The sequence below is a fragment of the Mchenga conophoros genome, linkage group LG20, assembly GCF_057382185.1.
Source record: "Mchenga conophoros isolate Kocher_MC1m ecotype Shallow Benthic linkage group LG20, M_conophoros_male_GT1.1, whole genome shotgun sequence".
NCBI classification, from domain to species: domain Eukaryota; kingdom Metazoa; phylum Chordata; class Actinopteri; order Cichliformes; family Cichlidae; genus Mchenga; species Mchenga conophoros.
The window spans coordinates 1,576,982-1,598,905 of NC_140545.1; the positions used below are offsets into that span (position 1 = coordinate 1,576,982).

The 21,924-nt window shown below is 43.0% G+C and overlaps 1 protein-coding gene across 1 annotated transcript; it reads left to right on the forward strand.

Annotated features, from left to right (window-relative positions):
* Positions 1-1,353: 1,353 nt before the first annotated feature.
* LOC146550002 (protein Wnt-2b-A) lies at positions 1,354-14,197 on the forward strand. Its single transcript, XM_085258999.1, has 6 exons — positions 1,354-1,422; positions 2,291-2,966; positions 5,486-5,706; positions 8,549-8,826; positions 10,378-10,642; positions 13,006-14,197. The coding sequence occupies exons 2-6, from the start codon at positions 2,782-2,784 to the stop codon at positions 13,233-13,235; spliced, it is 1,179 nt and encodes a 392-aa protein (XP_085115125.1). The 5' UTR covers positions 1,354-1,422; positions 2,291-2,781; the 3' UTR covers positions 13,236-14,197.
* Positions 14,198-21,924: the final 7,727 nt, after the last annotated feature.

Sequence of the window (21,924 nt, forward strand, 5' to 3'; positions counted from 1 at the left end):
ATGCTCTTTAACAACACTTGATTAGGCTGCTTTTGTGCCTAAACCCAACCAAACCCTGAAAATCACAAAACGGATTCATTCCAAATACTGTAACACGTGTGTAACGCGCAGACAACAAAGATGTCTAATCAAAAAACTTATCTAGACAAGATGATTAAAAAATTGGACTTGTAGCAAATGAGTCACTTCACTGTTTCGGAGTTCTTGGTATCAGTCTGGAAGATGTCTCAGCTTTTCCGTACGTCTTTGTCTCTCTTCCACCTGTCCCATCAGAATGGGAATCTGCCAAGCCTGACGACAGGCTGTTCTCCCTCCTGCAGCCTGCCAGGGGATGGGAATACACACTGAGCTCATCCCTGGGCTGCCTGGCTGGTGGCATCCAACAACATACCTCTTCCAGCTTCACTGCATGCCTCTAGGTCTCCCATTCGAGCCAGTCCCTTTTCCAGCAGCAACTTTTCCATCAGAAATTAATCCCAAGCAATTACAATTTATCGAAATATAATTTAACTAGATTAGTCCTAACCTTCAGCCTCTGTAAATCTCACCTTTATCCCCCTTTCACCTCAGCGTTTAAACAAAGCAACCCCCCTTCAGTACTTCTCTTCTGAGGAGATGGTTGCCAGATTGGACCCCGTACATCAGGGCAAACTTTTCTTCCAACTGACAAGGAGGCACTTGACTCTGTTATTGTTTATGAAGAGAAAGCTGGGGTCAAGTTCACAGGCTGGGAGAGGGAAAGAGAGGGAGAAAGTCTGTTCCAGCTCCAGCCCCAGGAGGGAAAGCATAACTCAGCCATGTTTGTGCTTCCCTAATACCTTTTGATTTTGCAGAAAATTGTGAGCTAAACTGCAGTGCACAAATATTCTCCAGAGCTTAGCTTCTTTGCCTCACCTCGCGGCCTCTCGCAAACCTGTACCCACTCTGCTCTGTCTGGTCGTGCATGTGCTTCTCTCTGAAAACAAAGACAGTAGCTGCCTGTCTGGCCAGCTCTAAGCAGAAATACAAATGTCTACAAAAGTAGCTTAGCTTTAACACCAGCTTTGGCATAAACACGGGGAACTGTTTTCTCAAGCTTTTGAAGAAGTAACACTTTGCAGCAGCTATTGCTAATTCTAATAGTTTCAATTCCGACAGGGATTTTTCCCGATTTGTTTACGCGTTTGCTAGAATTAATGGGGTCAGCTGAAGCAACTGCGGTATTCCTATTTTCCAACGTCAGAGGCCTACAAATGTTCAGCTCCGGCTGATGAAAACTGAATTTGTGCATGTCAAAAAGTCAAGAAGTGGTTCTTGAGCTTGTGAAAGATCTCTGGATGCTTCCGAGGTCTTTTTATCTGTCAGGAGTGATTTGAGAGGATGACAGGACAACGGCCAAAACCTGAAGACAACACGAACGCACAAACAAACATGGGGATGAAGGTGAGAGTGGTAAACTCCAGACACAGTGTGTGTGTGTGTGTGTGTGTGTGTGTGTGTGTGTGTGTGTATCCAGCGCTGCCTCAGCACTCTCTGACTTACACATGTGGTTCGTATTTAAGCCGTAGTGCTGTTCCACTGGACGATTTGGCTCTGTTCTTCTAATCGCACATTCCCTGTTTTTCTCCTTCTGCTCGGCTTTAAGTGGAGCAGATTTCATAAATATTTAGGCGTAATATAATAATATGTATAATGACTTCTCTCACTGAACTACTTTATTTATTTATCAGCCTACAAATCATTGTAATTTATAACAATATCTGATAAACGTTTTTCTGGGCTGGAGGTTTATTTTAGTCTCTTTTATGATCGATCTTTCAAAATGAAGTTTTTGAAAAGGGCAGGAACAGCATAATAAGCAACAGGATACAGAAGAAACAGCACGATACTGGGTCACTAAAATTATTAATGACTGGCACACAATATGTGTGTTTTTTTTAAAGATATATAGAAAAACATTTAAAAAAATAGTCTTTAAAATCGAAAACTCCTTTAATAAAAAGTAAAATATTTTTAGGATTGCATTATCTGATTTTACAGGGTTGTAAAACAAATCATTAGTTATAATCATTTCTGTCTGTGGTTACGGATCAACGGCGCACAATAGGACCCTCTCCACCTCAGCATCATCACCACCCCTCCACCCAACACGTACGCACACACACGCGCGCACCTTTCTCCATCCTTTTTAATATCTCTTTCCTCGTCAAACTCTGTAACCCCTTCTTCTGCCCAATGAGCGAGAGGAGCTATCAGCGCGAACCCTCCCTCATGTCTCTCTCTCTTTCTCTCTCTCCCCCCTCTCTCTCAGCTCGGACACTGTCCACCGTGCACTAATAAAGGAGAGATCCGGTGCTAGCATCCGACCCAGCACACAGCCGACAGAACCGCAGTCTCTCGTCTGAAAACACTTGGCTCCAGCGCTGATTCGGACCCTACTTTTGCCCCTGAACCAAGTTAAAAACAAAACAAACAAACGAAACGAAAACAAGGATAAGTGTCTGTGCGGGAACTAACTACCGACACTTGTTGCTCGCCTCTCCAGGTAAACCTCCAGTTGGCATCCAGAAGCTCTCAGTGGAGAGTCTGGTGCGCACATGGCACCGACAACGCGCTCCTCTCTTTGCTGACAGCCGCGCTCCATGAAGCCAAACATTGGATAATGAGGCCTCCCTGCTGCACGGCTACTCTCACACCTCACAATATCAAGTGAAGTTTGGTGTTTCTTCTGAGATTTGATTTTTTTTGTGGTCTTTTTTGGTACATTTGGGCTAAAAAAAAAAAAAAAAGTGAGGAAAAGTCATGTTGGGGTTAAACAGGATTCCCAGTCTCCGTGCAGCTCAGATTCAGCGCTGTGGTTCGCCGGCGGGAGCTAGACTCTCACCCCGATCTTCTTCATGCCAGAACGCCGGTGCCAGTTCGAGGATTTATTGCGCGTGTCTGTTGTTGCTGCTGCTTGTGACGCCTCGGGTGGACTCCTCATGGTGGTGAGTCTGCATCCATCACACATACTGGCCTACCTGCTACACTGATTTATTTACTACATCATCATCATTATTACGCTAATGATAATTCAGCATAACGATTTTAAATAATACAAATGCCCACAAAATATAACGGATTATTCTAACGAAACTGAAGCTTTAACTCAGCTCTATTTTCTTTCCCTAGAAAACTGTTCAGGGATCCAAAGCGAGATCAACTGTAACTTATGAAGATTATTTTAATCGCTTTTTTTCCGAAAGCAAAAAAGAAACAAAAAACCCAAAAACCTTCATTCCAGCTAATTTTCCAGCAGCGAACAGAAAAGGCGGTTATGAGGGTTTGGATCAGTTAATTTATTATCGCGGACGCACTGCACAGCTGACAGTGCTTCTCTCATCGGAACTGATGGCAACATTTTAATACTCTCTTTTTCCCTTTCTTTTCTTTTTTTGTTTAGAAAATTTTATGCAGAATCTAAATGTGCTGGGTTGTAATAGTCGCATATCTGCCACCACAGATTGCGCTCACGACTGATTTTACGAGGTAGTGAGTGTAAAGAAAAACTCTTAATGCGCTTTTCTGTCATCGTCCAATTTACTTCCAACTGACTCGAAAATGAGCAAAGAGCACGACAGGACGTTAAAGTAAGAAAAAGAAAATCGTATGAGTTCATGAGTAAGGTTCAAACTTCTAAAATGCCTTTTCTTCGTGTCGGTGTGCTGGAATAATAATAGAGCGATAAACGTAATTTATGTCGGCGCTGTTGGCTGAGTGCGTGTTCGGCTCAGCTGGAGCCCGCATTGGACGAGGCACAGCAGTCATTAATTCACCAGGTACCACTCACAAACACACATGACTTCACTAAAACACCACCCAAACCAGCCGCGCGGAGCGTAGGCGAACGGGTTAAAAAATATCTCAGTGCCTGCGCACTAACATAAGTGAAAATGTCCATGCCTGTGAGTGTGTTTACAGGAGAAGTGTCTGTGTGTGGGCAGGCGTAGCGATGATGGAATGCCTAATAGTTTGTGTAGATTGAAAGCAGTTATGGGTAGAGGCTTTGACTTGGCATTACTGACTTTGGGTGGGATTCAGTGTGTAGGAGATATACTGCTTCCTCTAACTGTTCCTTATATTTATTCATAGATTTATTTGTTTGTTTGTTTTTGGTGGATGGCTGCTGAGTGGTGACATGGACAGATCAGGAGCTGTACCACCTTAGGGTGGGAGCAAAAATGTTACGGGCTGTTGTAGCCACTTCAGAAATGAGCAAAATAATATGTTCGATTTAATAAAATTGCTGTATATGTTCATCCGAAATGAAGACTTTGCTGTATTAATTGGGAGGGGACGATAAAACAGAGATGTGAGTGTGTGTTGCTGACATTCATCCTTTGTGCGTGCCTCTATCAGAAGTTTAACTTGGGTTCCTTATATGTAACAGAAAAGAAAAGTAATTTCATATTTACTTGGTCTGTTTTCTTTTTCTTTTGCATTAGTTACAAGTTCTGTCTGTGTCATTTAAAATCAGAGCCCAGCTCGGTGTCACCATGTCTCCCAGTCGTCTTCCTCTGGTGACCCACAGTGCAGCAAGTTGTTTTAGACCTGTGGATAATGATTTACTATCCTATAAAATCCACAAGTCCTCCTTACTCTCAGAAAGAGGGCGAGAGCGAAGAGAGAAAATTAAGTGTGAATTGCTGCTCTGGCACTTTCCTTTGATGAGCACTCTGTTCTTTTTTCCCTCCCCTCTAATCCCTCTCTGGGGAGTGTAGAGTCTCCAGTCTCCATCCTCTTGCCCGGCCTCATAAAACATGGCCACACAGCTACAGGCTCCCTGGCCTCTCCTCACTGAACCGCCAAAGCCTTGTGACTACGAAGCTGCAAGAGGTCTCGCGCTCACGCACACACACCGAGAGGCCTATCACAATTAGAGTTTATTCTGGGCAATCTCAATGCACCATTTATCTTGATAGGACATTGTAAAAGTCTGTTTTATTATGGCGAGGGAGAGAGACTGCAAGAGGCATGCAGGGGAACAGTGAGCAAGATGAGAGCAATCAGGCAGAGGACAGAGAGGAATAAAGTGAGTAAATGGGTTCTTAGTTTGACAGGGTTATTGGAGGCCCCAGACGTCCTGCTCTGATTTGTGACAGCATGATTTCAACTATGTCTTTGGGAAACATTTAAACACACGTACACACACAGGTCTTGTGGGGAGAGGTTAAGTGCTTATTTATTTGGAGAGCGGAGTAAATGGTTTCCACTCCCCTCCTACTCGCAAACCTTAAACTGTTAAGTGTAGTGAACTCTGACTTACAGAGGACTGGAACTGCTGCTCACCACCTATAGGTGCGTTTTTCCACTTGTGCCTACATGTTCTCATAAGGGCACCAGGGTTTAGCAATCAGTTACAATATATAATCAATCGCTCTTGCCTGCTGATTTTTGAGTACGCATGGCCAGGGGATGGTGGATTCAGTTTGAAATAGCTCTAAATGTGTTTGTTTGTTTATCGTAGGTATATCGGCGCACTCGGTGCCCGTGTAATCTGTGACAACATCCCCGGCCTGGTGAACAAGCAGCGGCAGCTTTGCCAACGCCACCCTGACATCATGCAGGCAATTGGGGAGGGAACCAAAGAGTGGATCAGAGAGTGCCAGCACCAGTTCAGACACCATCGATGGAACTGCAGCACACTGGACCGTGACCACACTGTCTTTGGACGTGTCCTGCTGAGGAGTAAGTCTGCGTGTGTGTGGAAAGTAAATGTGATGCCAGAGGGAATGGAGGGTGAAGCCAAGCTCTGACTGTGACTATGGGAATCCTCATTTTCACCTTTCTCGTTCAGTTTTTCTTCCTTTTCTTTCACTTCTCTTTGTTCTCTCTTGCTTTTCCTACTTTACGTATGCTAGTACGCCGTGTTTACAGTCAGTAATGGACTGTTGTAATGCTTATGCCTCATCAATAAACACACACACACACATCAAGACGTGGAATTGTCGTCATTTGGTTTTTCAGCCCCTGCCAGAAATTTCAACTTTGCTGCACAGTCATGCATACACACAGGCACAGTCCCATACATATTTTTCTAAGGCAGCGGATGTGTAATTCATCCTCTTGAAGACCTTTACAAGTGAGAACAATCACCTGGTGATTTAGCATTGAAGATTAAATGATACGTTATTCATAATTATTTTCTTTCCCAAATGCTTTCTCAGCACTAAATGACTATTGTTGCATTCTGAATGTAGCATGGGTACAGGTACAAGGAGTGTCACTGTGATGCTAATCCTTCAAATTATATGCATGGATTATGCTTTTTGTTTCACTTTGTTGCATAGAAGGAAATCCTCCATTAGCAGCTGCTCACTGTTGTGTCGGGGCGCAGGTTGTTTGTCTCCGCGAACTCGGTTTCTTTTTTTTTTTTTTTTTTTTTTTAAATGACATCAGAAACAGCAGTATGCGACATTACGTGATGGCAGAGCTTCAGTTCATCCTTTGTCATTTTTTTTTTTTTTTTTTTTCTTTTTTAATAAATAGGACAGGGGGAATGAATGAGAGAAAGAGGGGGAGAGAAAGAAAGAAAACCAAAGGGGAGAAGAGACGGTGAGAAGGGGGGGGAAGAGAGGGAAAAAAAAAAAGAAGTCCTGGGTCACCTGTATGGAGAAAAAATAAAACAAACAAACAAAAACAAACAGAGGAGACAGCAAACAACAAAGAGCAACATAATAATAGAGAAAACAAAGCACCATCACAATAAACTAGCTAGTCATAGATATCAATATTTACTAAATAATAAACGATATTGTGCAGCACGCAAGATAGACAGCACACAGTGTGCTTTGAGGCAGCAGCCAAGAAAGCTTTAGTCCGCGTCTGTGAATACCCATGTGTGCATACCTGTGTGGATCAGCATGCTTGCATTCCAAAGGTTTCTCCATGTAATGATCTGCGAACTCGGTTTCTGACATCACTGACTTTCCGTGGCCTGCTACTGCTATCCCAAGCATGTGTGGGGGCTGATGATGCATGGAACAAAAAGTAGCAGATATGGAGATAAAGGCTGCATGTGTGTGTGGGGTGGAGAGGAATAAACAGTAATGTAGATGTAAATATTTAGAGAGATATTCTCACTGTCAGACAAACATCGCAGGTTTGAAAGATGACCAGCAGTGCCCTCCCCAGCCCTCTCCCACATACAACCCCGCCCCACCCCCACTGCCCCCATCTCCTCACAGATGAAATGGGACACTCCAGTGAATACAGAGCATGCAGGTTGGATCGCACAAACTCTTCAGGAGCAGGGTGAATGTGAAGTGTCCCACCCTTAGTTAGCTAAAGTGCTGGTATTTTCATTTCGTGAAACTTAATCCTTTGACACATTTTGAGAAGAAGGTCTCGCTTCACTAATGCAGCTAGGTGCTAAAAGCTTAAAATGCAAAAGCGCTTCTGATGAATGCAGTCAGCATTACTGTATCCTAGCTTCTTCCAGGTTATCAGACAAATGCAAGCATCTTTAAAAGGAGGGCGCACGCGGTGGTTCAGCTAAAGATATGAAGTGCAAATCAAACATGAACATGAGAAATAAACCTGAGCGCTTTTCTAGCCTGAGTGCGTTGGATCAAAATGCAAATGTCTCAATTACGGTTTATACTTCCAGGAGCTGAATGTTCTAAGATGATGCTCACTGAGTCCATCCAACTAATGATTTTTGGATTTCTGTTAAATGCCACTTGTTTTCTCAGGGCGAGATTGTGAAATCATTAGGGCTTTTATCTTTATCGACTTTCATGGCTAATTTCTGTTTAAATATCCTGACCTGGGCAAACTGACAGACCAAATAGCCAAGTTATTGCTTGTGAAATTCACTAGCAGCCAGTTTTAAAAATAGAGATTAACGACCTCATTTCAGTTTCACTTCAGGTTCTCCCGTTTGCTTTGAACTTTGAGCACAGAGACACCAAATAAAAATGGTTTTTATCCCGTCGATAAACTGTCTAAAAATGAAGAAGCTCCTTGCCTCTTGCTGCCATGTTTTTTGGATTGTTCATTCCCGGAGGTGCTGCAAAAAGCAACTGTGACCAAACACTATATCTAATTCTCTCTGTGTCTTTGGCCAAACAAAAGATGAGTCATATTCTAAAGAACGAAAGAGACCAGAAAAGAACAGATGAGCAGAGCAATGGTAGATAATGCTGTCATGACATCACCCTGGCGCTGATTAATGGGGTATCACTGTGTCTGTATTCAAACAATTTATGTGAGCAGAGGAGAGCCCCACAGCTAGGATTATTTCCATGATAATATTTAAACAGAGCTGGTGTATACTCTACTTCAAGCCTGATATGCCCTGTCAGCTGCACCTTCAGTGTCCTCATACCTAGGCCCTGTCATAGCATTATGTATATTTGTGTATGCATGATAACATGTGGGCTGCAAAGTCTTTGGAACTCAGAGAATCTATTGCATGGCATGATATGAGTAACTGCAGTTTCCGTATTCAGAAACGGATTATGTTATTCTAACCTCTACCCCCATCTAACCTCTGTTTCTCATTTGGCTTTTCTGCTTTTACTCTCAGGCAGCCGTGAAGCAGCATTCGTCTATGCCATCTCCTCAGCAGGAGTAGTCTACGCGCTCACTCGAGCCTGCAGCCAGGGGGAGCTGAGGACGTGCAACTGCGACCCACACAAACGCGGACGAGATAAAGACGATAGAGGAGAATTTGACTGGGGTGGCTGTAGCGATAACATCAACTACGGGATAAAATTTTCCAAAACCTTCATAGATGCCAAAGAGAGAACGGTCCGAGATGCTCGGGCACTCATGAACCTACACAACAACCGCTGTGGCAGAACAGTAAGTGTGTGACTGCTATGCATTGAGACACACTGAACATAAGGAACCCCTGATGTGGATGTTTCAAGCGTACATTTAACAACATTTAAAAGCAAACAGACACTTTCAGTTTTATATTCGCGAACTGGATAATCATCAGTGGCTTTCACAGTTACATTGTTACTGAATCTACATGTGAAAACTATGGTGGCCCTGAAAGGTTAAAAACACTGCTGATTAAGAAAACAGGAGCAAAATAGAAAAATGCTGCAAAAGCACAAATAAACATATTAAAGTTCAATAAAACACAATGGAAAAAAAATCTCACAAAAACAACCCAAAGAGGGAACTCAGAACTTGCATGTCAGAATTCAGGAGTGACTTCACTCCCGAGCTAATGGTAAATGGCCTGTATTTGTATAGAGCTTTTACTAGTCCCCCCTAGGGACCCCAAAGCGCACACACATTCACACACTGGTGGAGGCAGCTACAGTTGTAGCCACAGCTGCCCTGGAGCAGACTGACAGAGGCGAGGCTGCCATATCGCGCCATCGGCCCTTCTGGCCAACACCAGTAGGCGGTAGGTGAAGCGTCTTGCCCAAGGACACAACGACCGAGACTGAACGAGCCGGGGCTCGAACCGGCGACCTTCCGATTACAAGGCAAACTCCCAACTCTTGAGCCACGAGCGCCCCGTGGTAAAGTCTTAAAAGTGAAAACAGGATTTGTTTTGGTTATTAGCAGGATAGAACCAGTCATGTACAGCCAGCAATGCAGCATATTTGCTCTTTTCCACTTAAAAGCACGGCTGCAGCACCTTCATGCATAGAGCCTGGTCAGTGCTCTGTGTATGGCTTATTTAGCAACTCACAAATACACAACAGTTGCAAGTTTTAGAGTTTTAGTACTGTTTACATTCACTTGGACTGTTGGGACTTAGGGTTGGTGGGGGTGTTCCAGATTAAGATTTTGACATCTTATATAATCTGGAAGAGCACAACAACAAATCAATAATTGTATAACATTTACACACAGTCTTATTAGAGTCTAGTGAATAAAACACACGTTACCCTGCATTTCTTTTTCTCCCTCACTACTCCAAACATTCTGTCTCAGTGCGATCCTTCACATGTTTTGGTTTTTGTCACTTCTGCAGCTGTTTCGTCACATTAATGTCTCTCAAAAACTGTTTTTTTCTTAAATTGCAGTGTGGTTGACCTCTCAGGGCCACCGTAGAAACCATCTAGGCAGAGATGAAAACGGTGTTGTCTTTAATTCTAATCCGATGTGAATCGGATTCATTACAAAATTCAGTAGAACATCTCTTTCTGGAAATGGCATCCAGCCCCATGGTAATTTGCTGATGGCAGTGACGTTGGGAAATTCAGTAAAAAACAAGCTAATTAACTCAAAATCTGAGCTAACAAAGCTAAAACTACCCACAAGACATTGGGTGTAGTAAGAGGTGCATTTAATGAGGAAATATGTCATAATTTGCATAAAAGAAAATAAAAATAAAAAATCCTGCAGTGGTGCTGCATTCTGAGAATTTGCAAAATCTCCTTCACTTAGGCGGTGAAGCGCTTCATGAAGCTGGAGTGTAAATGTCACGGAGTGAGCGGCTCTTGTACGCTACGGACATGCTGGAATGCTATGTCAGACTTCAGGAAGACGGGTGACTACCTGAGGAGAAAATACAACGGGGCTATCGAGGTGATGATGAATCAAGATGGGACAGGTCTCACTGTAGCTAACAAGGACTTCAGGAAGCCTACCAAAAATGACCTGGTGTACTTTGAGAGCTCCCCGGATTACTGCCTGCAGGACAAAGCAGCAGGTAAGACGGCAGAACTGAAAGACGGGGAAGCATTTTCTCATGGATGTTGATGGATTGCCCCGACTGTGTTATGTTTTAGTGGTGTTATGTGTATGCTGTGTGTATACTCATGCATGACTAGTGTGTTTGTGTGTGTCCGTGTGTGTGTGTGTGTAATGGTAGTCAGATAACACAGCCTGTGTGATGTCTGTGGAAGCTAATATCCTTGTACCCTGGGGAAACAGCCGTTGACGGCCGTGACCACCTGACCTCTGTCAGTCTCTGTCAACGCACACACACATATACACATGACCCCATGGTCCGGGGATGTCTTCATCAACCTTTGCACAATGCACCTGATCATTTATGTCCGTTTCTGATTGGCTCTTTGATGGATGCATTACTATCAGACAGTTTTTGGGGCACTGACATCAATGCCCGCATCACCGAGAAGCTCTTCCCAGTTCTCCCTCACCCTTGCTCCCTTTGTCTGCCTTTTCCTTTGCCCCTCATCTGTCCTCCCCCTCTTTCTCACCTTCCCAGTGGAATCCACAGCCTAGGGACACAAGCAGCTAATTTAATTTCTGTCTGTCACAGTCTCTCTCCCTCTCTGTCTGTCTGAACTAAGCATAGCTGGAGGCCAAAGTGGGCCTCAGAGTGTGAGAGCCTGTCTGTCTGTCACGCTCCACTGTCCATTTAACCCGCACACACACACCCATACACACACATAGGGTAGCTTCAAAGGGAGCAGTGGCTTGGGAAAGGCAGTGTAACTATAGGCCACTCTACCAACACCGCATAGTTGTGTGTGTGGGTTTGTTGTTCTACGGGCAGCTTGTTGTGATAGGTAGCAGTTCAAACAGGGAGCTTCTCACACCAAACACGAGCGCTAATCTCGTTTGGGGTGACTTTCACATAAGACACAGACGATATGAAACGGCAATGCTACGATACATTCACTATTGGCCAACACGTTGCACTGATCAAACCTCTGACTTCTGTTGCAGAAATTAAAAAAAAGATTATTATTTGTATTACAGTGATTGCAAAGGCAAAGATAAACGTGTTTATGGGACGTACTTAAAGATGGTGAATTTTAAAAAAAAGTAAATTGTTGTACTTACATATTTCTGTTTTTAGCAGCCAGAGTACCTATCTTCTGATCATATCTTATTGTATTTCATTTTTGTTTTATAATTCAGACATGCAGCTCTGCCTCTTTGTTGCGCAGCCACGTTTCTAATAAAGATTTTGGTTGCTTGAAAAACAAGACAAAGATATTTATCAGATGTTCAACACATTGGATCCAGGTGTGCTCCTGCAGGGCTGACGTTACCTGCTTGCCTCCATGTTTATCCTTGTGCCAGAATCACTTCATACCTTCTATGGCACAATTTTCATCCTCTTTATACTTCCCAAAGACAGTTTGCTTTGGCAGGTGATTGGTCAGCCATCGGGAGACGTGACCTAACTGCTACATGCTCTTCCTAATGTTTTTCCCCGTTGTCTCGGTCTCGTTATGTCTTGCCACCTGATGGAAAGTATCTGGCGAGAGGGCTGCTGGGTGTGCTAAACTGTGTGTGCTTGAGAAATGTCTCTTTTTTAAAAAAAAACAAAAAAAAAACCAAGATGCTAAAGGTTTAATTTTATGTTTGCAATATATTTAAAAACAACCTGGATAAGAGTCATGTTTACCACTGTGTTATTTCACCTCTTCTTCTAGCAACACTGTAAATGTTTGGGAGCTAAGCAGACTGCTGCAGATCTAAAATGTTTTCCCATTCTTGTTAGATATCAAGGCCTCCTTTGCATCATTTTATAATGCGCTGAATGTTTTCTGCACTGCAGGCAGCCTGGTGGGGCCGTGCTGCAGTAATACATGCAGGATGTGGTTTGCTGTTGTCTTCCTGAAATAAGCAAGTCATTGCCTGAAAAAGACTTAATTTGGACAGCAGCCTATGTTACTCAAAAACCTGCAACATTCTTTTATATATATATATATATTTTATAAGCTCTAAATTATGTATTCATTAAAAAAAACATACACAATGTCTTAACTTTTTAGGAAATTAGGTTTTACTTTTGCTGACAGCTACTAACAAAAGGAGCCAATGCGTAAATGCAGCCATGTTGCGACCAGATGAATTTCAGATATGAAAATAGGAGGGGAAGACAAAAAAGAGTGTAGATAAGGATGACTGAATTATGATCAATCTAAATAATTCAGAACACTTTTAGTGTATGGTATTTTATGCACAAGTTGAGACCTGTAAATCATCAGCGTGACTCTATCGATATCTGACGACAGCCTTGTGTTTAGAGCTGAGTAAGTAGCAGAGAAGTGAAACGGGACCAGTAAATTCTGTTTTGCCATTCTGTTGCAGGTTCCCTGGGCACAGCCGGACGGGTCTGCAATAAGACATCGCGCGGCACAGACGGCTGTGAGGTCATGTGCTGTGGGCGTGGCTACGACACCACGAGAGTCAAGCAAATCACCAAGTGCGAGTGCAAGTTCAAGTGGTGCTGCTCTGTGGAGTGTAAGGACTGTGAGGAAGCTGTAGACATACACACGTGCAAGGCTCCCAAACGAGCTGAATGGCTGGACCAGACCTGAGGACACGCCCCCTACGCTCCCTGCAAAGCAACCCCGCCCCTTTCCCCTGTGCAGGATATCCTGTGGAACACGGCATTCTGGGAAAGTTTGTCCAAAAGTGCTCTGGATCTCCGCCTTCCCCTTTCCCGCAACCTCGACTCAATGCATGGCTTTTCTCCCCGTCTCTGTGAAAGCACTAGAATTCAGTACCCGTCAATATGAATTAATACCCATTAGCCCCTGTTTGTGAACGGCCCTGAGACTGAACTGCTGGGATCAGATGAACAGTGATACCACCTTTGGGGTTCAGGTGGGTTAGGCTTTCACTGAAGACTCAGTTGTTGGGTTGAAATGGTTTGCTGCTTTCATGATGCTTTAAAGACGAATTTTGACATTAACTGAGCCTTCAGACATATCCAGTATTATTACAACAACATCATATACTCACATAATGTTGCTTCGTTTTGGGGGAAACACACTTTTACCTAAAAAAGAAAACGAAAAAAAGAATACTAGGTTGGACTTGGTAAGTGCAATTTGAGTGGACATCTGAGTGTAAGTTTGGCTGTGTGCGGCCAAGCAGTCCAAACAGAGGACTAACAGACGACGGAGACACAGACATTGTGTTATTGGAACTTTGAATGCGACTGCGAAAACAAAAAAACAGAAGAAGAAGGAAAAAAAGCTGTTTAAAGCGATTTATTTAAGCTGTAAAGTGCTGTTTGGTTTCTCTTTCGAGGAAGACGCTGCACTACATTGGCTGACAAAAGGAGAGAGAAGAGCACTCCCATTACTGTGATTATCTGGTGTGCTCCAGTTTTCAGCTTGCTGCTGAGAAGAAGATGAAGAAAACCGAGGCCTTGATGGCTGTTCAGTCACACCAAACCATAACATCAGACAGATTTCACTTCTTTGCTCTTCATCTTGCTTGTATAACATTGTGTATATTGCCTTATCTAAGCAGATGTTCATATGAAATATATGGTGCATTAGTCTGACACTGGAATCCTGGTTTTTTGTTCAGATGAGCATATTGAGGCTGCAGAGCCAGTCTGTAAACATTACATGCTGTCATAACGTGCATAACACACACACACACACACACACACACACACACACACACACACACACACACACACACACACACACACACAATGGAGCACTAATAATACAATCTATGTCAGTACAAAGGCTGATTCTGTGTGGGTTGGGGAGGGTGTGTGATATCAGTCAAGGGGAGGGAAGTGTTTGATTAAAGGCCCAGCTTAAACCCCAACCCCTGCTGGCCCTATCCCACCCTGCGCTATGTGGAATTCCAGGTGGGTCCCAGGCTAATGACTAGATGGCTGTAATTACCCGGGGCTGTTGATAGCTGGTGATTGGACATGGTTGTGCCACAGAGGACCTAGTGTGGGCTCCTGCTGGGACCACATTTAATCAAAGGCTTCTTGGCCGGCTTATCAAAGGGAATACTTTTCCAGCAATCTTCTTTGCTTCAGCCCCCTCAGCTCCCCAGACTCTGTCCAGTTCAGTCTCAGTTATATTAGAGAGTCCAGAGACTCCCGATAAGATGTACGGGATATCACATACAAGAACAAAAAGACCTGACAGATAAAGCTTTGAACTGCTGCTTCTTCACCACAGCTAAAATTTGTCTTATTACAATTTTTTGATGCAAGGTTGTAATACCTGAAGCTGTTTCAGAAACCATCCGTTCTTCTCCTCAGCCCGGAGAGATCATCTCTGGGCTCTCTGCATCTGCAGGCTGTGGTCTGGAGACCACAGTGGTCTTTTAATAGCCATGGGAGGCCAATATCATTAGATAAGATAAGCTTTATTGTCCCTTAGGGTAATTTTATCAAGCCATTCCAGTCACTGAGACTATTCTAGTGCCAGCGTCCGGTGGCAGAGTCTATCTGTGTCCTGGATGCCAGGCTGGGAGCATTCCAGTTCAAGAGTATGACAGGCAAACCATTACTCTTTGCTGCTGGCAGGCAGCAGGAAGAGAAGAGGGAGGCTGTACTAACTGAGGGGACAAATAAAGCATCAAACAACACAGAGGGTTTAAAGGATACATCATTTTCTTGGTCAGCTTAGATCCTTTCCTGTTTGGTTACTGGCACAGTAGGTTAGGATTACTCACTAAATTAACTGCTGCATTTAGGATTTTTTTTAATTGGGTAGCTTAACTAACACAAACAGTAAGATGCAGAATAGCCAAAGTAAACAAACCAAAAGTAGGACAAAGATCCGTCACATTTTAGAGACTGCACCGCTCATCTCGAGGAAAGTTTTTGGAGGTGGTTGGTTTTCCAGTACAGCGAGGAATTATTTCATGATTACTGACATTACAGGTGTGCCAGCGTGTTCTGACTTCCAAATAAAGAAGCCCTCCCTTTTCCCCTGTTGTAGCAGCGCTTGCCATGTTTCCAGTTCTCAGCAATTAACTTAGTGGGCTATTATCAAAATCAATACAAACAATGGCCAAAGCTGTAACATAAAATCTAGGCTGTAGTAAATCAAAGTTATCCGTTAATCCCGTAAGGCCAAGTAGCCTGACTTGGATCACTGCTTTGAGAGGAGCTTTGTGGTAAAGTCACAAGGTACAAGCGCTGCTCAGATGGAGCTGAATTTTCTGCATTTTCTCTTTAAAAAGCGGAGAGCGTTCAAACTGGTATAATGAAAAATGCTGCTGTAAGTGTCTTTGGATTTTTCTCTCTCTCGCTTTTTTTTTTACAGTTTTTTTTTCACATTTTCAAAATTTTTGAGTGTTTTTTCATTTTAAACACTTGCTCTATATTTTCTCTGTCTTGCTCTCTAAACTCCTCCTGTGTCTCAGTACTGACAGTTAAAAAGATTGATAAACCTTATGCCCCGGCTGTAATGCGTGTCAGTCTGAGCTCTGGGAGCCAAATGACAACAACTCTGAGAATAGAGAATGAACTCCGGTTACATATAAATCCGTGAACACTCATGCTAGAGGTACATAGGCAGAACTTAAGCTTACACTGGAAGAGAGATTTTAATGACAGTGGGGAGGAAGACGCTGACTTAAACTGGTAGATTTAGGAGAGAAAGAAATGTATAAGGTTACCCAGAGAGCTGGCGGGCATGTTTATCAGCAGATCCTAATCTGAGCCAAACTATGCTCCTCACAATTCATCATCATTACCCGCCCCGTGTGGCACATCTCTTTGACCGCCCTCCATCCACCTCCCCCCTCCCTCGACCACCTCCGATACAGGCGTCCTGTTGGTGGGAATCTAGCCGGAGATCCACCTTGGGGGTGGTCTGGGTGTCGGCCATGCGATCTGTTTTGCACACATATTCACATGTACGTACCTGCACGCTTGTATAGCACCCCATCACTGCTCCCTGAACTACCCTATCACCTGTCTGGTAAAACCCTCAGCGTGTTGGCGGTCCTTCCTACTGTGTCACTCACCGATCATGACCAATGCATCGCAACATACAAGTGTTTGTGTGTGTGTGCAGTGGGATGAGTTTACGCCTCAAGGCCAGAAGGACCTGTTTTCAGGTTTAACGTGAGTCTAGTAAGGTCGGGGGTCATGAAGTTTAGGCGTATTAACAGAAAAGCTCTGGCACTGTGAATGACCAGCAGCGATTTGCTGCCTGTTGACACCTCCTAAACATTAAGAGCTTGCTCATGTAGCTAAGCTCTCCTCAGGCTGGCCAGCAATGAGGTAAAGCTATTCAGGAGAACACCTGCTTTGCTGGATTTAAATCTGGCCTGCAGTGAGCTGCTCACTCTTGTCAACTCCTTCACTCATCTTTTATTCTTTTGCTCTGCCTCTATTTGATGTGGTGGGTGTCAGCCATTAGGTATTACACGGTGTAGCTTTGCAGAAACACTGCTGGATTGGAGGGCCTTTGGGAGCAGCAGGAGGTGCAGATTTGTTAGGGAGCTCAAACTAATATTTACGTGACCTCCTGAGACCTGCCTGAGGAGTGTAAAGACAGAAAGGGAGGAAAAAAGCACGAGTATGAATTGATGTGTGCTTTAAGTGGAAAAAGGGATTATGACATTAAAGATTTATCTGCTGAGATCCACTGCAACTGCCCTCCAACCCCCAAATTGTCCAGTTTTTCACTAACTGCTGCCTTTGCTCAGCCGCTCATGTAGCTGAGTGACTGCAAAGCATTGTGGTACAGCAGTGCAACGCCAAAACTATAGTCAACACACTGGTCTGAGAGGCTTGCCAAATCAATTCTGGCAAAAAACCTTTCCTCTAAACTTTTTCATTCACACATACTGTTGTAGATGCAATATTTCCCTTGCTTTTGCAATTTGCTCCAACTGACGCATACAAGCATATGTCAGTGGACCTAAAGGAATTTTCCAGAGCAGAAAGCTTGTTTGACCTGGTTCATCATCAATTTGTCATCACTAATATATTCGTGATTTAACTCCTGACTGCTGGGCCAGAAGTCAAGCTTAGTGTTGGCTTGAAGAATACACAGGCGAGAGCTCAGTGCTGAGCCGGAGTCAGACAGTTAGAGAGTTAGTCACGGTGAATTCTTCACCGTACAAGGTGTGGGCTGCAATGTGACGAGGTTTGTATATGTGTGTGACAGTGAGAGTGTGTTTATCTCCCTCCCTGTGTGGGGATTTACAGACACACCTCGCAAGGCACAAACAACAGTGACCTGGAAAAATAGCCGAAATTCCACCAACATACCAGGAAATCTGGGGTTTAGGCTGACAATACACAAGCAAGACAGAGGTGTGGGAAATGGGAGAGATACAGGGTCAGGGTGTAAGCCTCACAGATACAGATACCAATGAGTGATACCAGCTGACTCACACTGATGCTGACACTAACAGTGATAGCATGGCTACCTGAGTGGCATTGACAGATAGATCCTGGAGCGCACACACAATCACGGCTTCTAATTAACATGTGAAAGCTATCCTTGTTCCTCAGACTTCTGGAAGTGGGAACAATATCTAGTGTTACCAGTGTTACAAACCGTCCAATCTGATCTTAGTAAAAGTCCCTTTTTTGTTGAGGTAAAGTAGTTTAACTGCACATTTAATCTCTGGGATTTCTAATTTTCATAAAAAGAAGTGAAATTTCAATAATCCCAGCTTTTCTACATGATAAAGAAATGCTTTATCGTGCAATGTCGTGGTTGAGCTGAGAAACATTTGTTAGTAGGACTGAAATTACTGTCCTGTGATTATAAAAAGTTTCTGTTAATTCACAGAAAAATTCCTATTTATTTATTTATTTTACTGTGGAATTGTGAAAAACAAATTTATATAGCCAAAAGTGGAAAAACATGACTTTCCGCCTCATTTAATTGATTATATGTTACTTAATCACTTTGGTGTAATGTGAATGTCCATGTGGGTGAGATTGGAGTTTTTGCTGGGCCCATTCTGGCCCCTGGGCCTTACGTTGGACACCTCTGTTTTAAAAGATCTCAATAACAATGTTAAGAGGCAAGAAAGTAAAAGCATCCACTGGAGTGTATACCTGTACTCAAACACGTTCACAACTGTGTGTTTGTTGATGCTGAGAGTGGTGTAGATGTGTCGAGTCACTGGAGTCAACATCCCTCTGTCAGTCTCCAATCGTCCTCACCTTCAAAAACACAAACCACTGAAGACACACACAGTTTCAGCCATGTGACGGATCCCAAACTCTGACCGCACAAACAAACACTCTCCATGTGGAATGTGGGAGGCTGTTGTTTGTGTTCGGAGGTGCACATTTATCCAGTGTTCTTTCCCCAAACGCTCTGTAAATTTGCATTGGCACAGAAGTCGGTCCATACACACAATTACAGAAACCTGACATTATCTTTAGCTTCATGTCTGTTTTACTTTTCCATCTACAGCCATTTGCAGAAGCAGCAAGCCTCCCTGCTTCGCCTGTCGTGATTTCACCTTCTACCCACATTGAGACAGTTGATCAGGAGCAAGGACACGGTACAGTAGCCCCTATCGCTCAGTAAACAGTGGTAAACAGAGCAAGCGCTCGGCATGAAATGGAGGAATACTGCACACAAAACATTTACATAGAGCTGCCACAGGAACAATATCATTTCAGTTTTACAATAAAGTGCTGGCCTAACAAAAACAACTGACGGAAACTCATCTGTCCCTCTGCCTGTTCGGAGTGACTTGTTTATGCTCTGGCCTCCCACTCTGTGTAAGGAGATAATTCAATCAAGTATAATAGAGCTTTCACACGAGCTTAACCCAGCTTCAATCCTAATGCTGCCGGACCAAACCTGGAGCCTGATCTCATATATCTAGCATTTCATCCTGAACCACAGCAGCAGATGAGAGGTTTTAAAGTTACTGTTCATAATTTGACATTAATGAAAATCAGAGGATGTAGTTTTACTGCTAAACAGTGAATCAGTTTAATGTTGTTCTAAATTAACATTCGTGGTTTATTTGGAAATTAAAAAAAAAACAACTCAAAACTAAAGCAGTGTGGAAAAGATGACATCATAACGCAGTGCAACAACCTGCATTATTGCAGATAAAAGTTTAGGTGGAAAATAGAAGCTTTGTGTTGTGACTGGTGCCCCAGTGCCTGAAAGAGTGGTGGTATTTTAAATTGCACCCAGGGGCACACCACACCTTCTTTTGGCAATACTCCATTGTGTCTACATCTCTCTCCAGTAACTACAGCCAACTACTGACATTGTTTTGATCCATCTCAGAATGGAAAACTGTTCCTCTCGTGCAGAGAGTGTAGGAGCAGCCAGCAGCACTATAGTTAGTATACATCATGCATAACACATGGAACTTATGAATGTGTTGTATATACATTGTTCATGCACAGACCCATGCCCACAGTGTTACATGCAACTGATAAATTATCTAAAAGAACATTTCGTCTTATCCTCCATATATGTTTCACAGTTGCAAAACCTGTGCAGCAGCATGCAAGTTCACTAAATCACCAGATGCTCTATTCAAACACATGTGCTATATGCAAACACTAAAACTGGGTCATAGAATTGAATTTATGGCATCTGCATGATGGACGCCTCGATATTACGGTAAAGAAAGCTGCAAGCTGGAAAATTATTTGAGACATATCAGAAACGTTTTCCATTCTGGCAACATAGAGGCATAGATGTTAACTGCACATGACTTTTATGCATGCACGTGTTAAACACGAGAGGGTAGCGTGATTTTGTACAATGCTAAGATAAAGCGCACTCACATCTTCATTACTGGCTAAGAGATCCAAATCTATCAAGTGTTTGAACTGGGATAGTTTAGAGGAGAGTAAACAACAGTCTAATGTGTTTATCAGGCACTAAAGCACACACCAACAGCTGTTTACCACACAGAGAGCCAAAACGCATACAACAACAGCACCAAGGACATGCAGTCTGATGGCACTGCACAGTATAAGTGAAAGGTGATGTTGAGAGGGCTTTGCCTTTGAAATGTTTGGGAGAATGTGAACGCATAATTACCCCCCATGTGAATATCCAGCTGCTGCAATATACCACTATCGTTTCAACAGAGAAAGGGAGAGTGAGACCTTAACATTTCCTACTCTATAGTGCCAGTCAATCAACAAATTGCCTAATGCATTTTGACAAATAAATACAGTGCCAGACAATCAACCAGAAGGAAGAAAGTGAGGCATGCAGCCATGCTTTAAAATAAAAACTGATAAATTAACTATGCATAGAGTAAATGCTTCTTACAACTGGATTTAATGAAAAGAATGCCAGGTTACTTCAAAGACATAATTTAATTCAAGGCATAGTTTCTTTAAATTCAGATGTGGATGAAAATGACATAAAAACAATTTCCTAAAAGTAACATTCTGTATGTATCATAAAAACAAAACACTAACGTTTATGGCATGAAACCATGTTCATCCATTCTGAATAATGACATGCTCCAACATACGATCTGAGCATTATTCAAAAAACCCAAAACCAAACCAGTGGGATGTTTTGGGAGCTACTGTATGCTAATTTGCTGTGAGCTGGATGAAAAACAAAATGCTTAAAGCCCGTATAATTAATATGCATTTTCTAAACTCAGTTAGTCTCTTAGACTGAGTTTAGTTTAATGGCTTAAAATAGCTTGCATGGCATAGTTTAAAACTCATAAAACCTCACCAACCAGCCACTTCAAAGTTACTAGTCTTAACATTAAAACTTGTTTTAAGACTGCGAGTGGAAAAATTGCATTCAGTGGTGGGAAACACTACCAGACACTGTTTGCATAACCTGTGCAGCAAGCAAAGACTGAAAAGTTAGAACCAGCGCTGGTGGGGAGTTAACAAAGCACCACACACCTGCAAAACTGCATATTGTGCAGCAAAGTTAGAACAGTTGTGTGGTGTAGGTGCAGCTCTTCCTGCTTCAGATGTTAGTGCTAATACCGATTTCATTAGGTACCCGTCTTTAATGCAAATATCTAATGAGCCAACCACATGGCAGCAACTTAGCACATTTAGGCATGAAGACATGGTCAAGATGAAAAGCTAAAGTTCAAACTCACTGTCAAAATTAGGAAGAAAAGTGATTTAAGTGACTTTGAATTGTTGTTGGTGCTAGATGTGCTGGTCTGAGTATTTCACAAAATGCTGATCTACTGGGATTTTCACATCTCTATCCATCTCTACCTGACTCTAGGGTTTACAGAGAGGTCCAAAAAAAAGTGAGCAGCAGTTCTCTGGGTGAAAAGTCTTTGTTG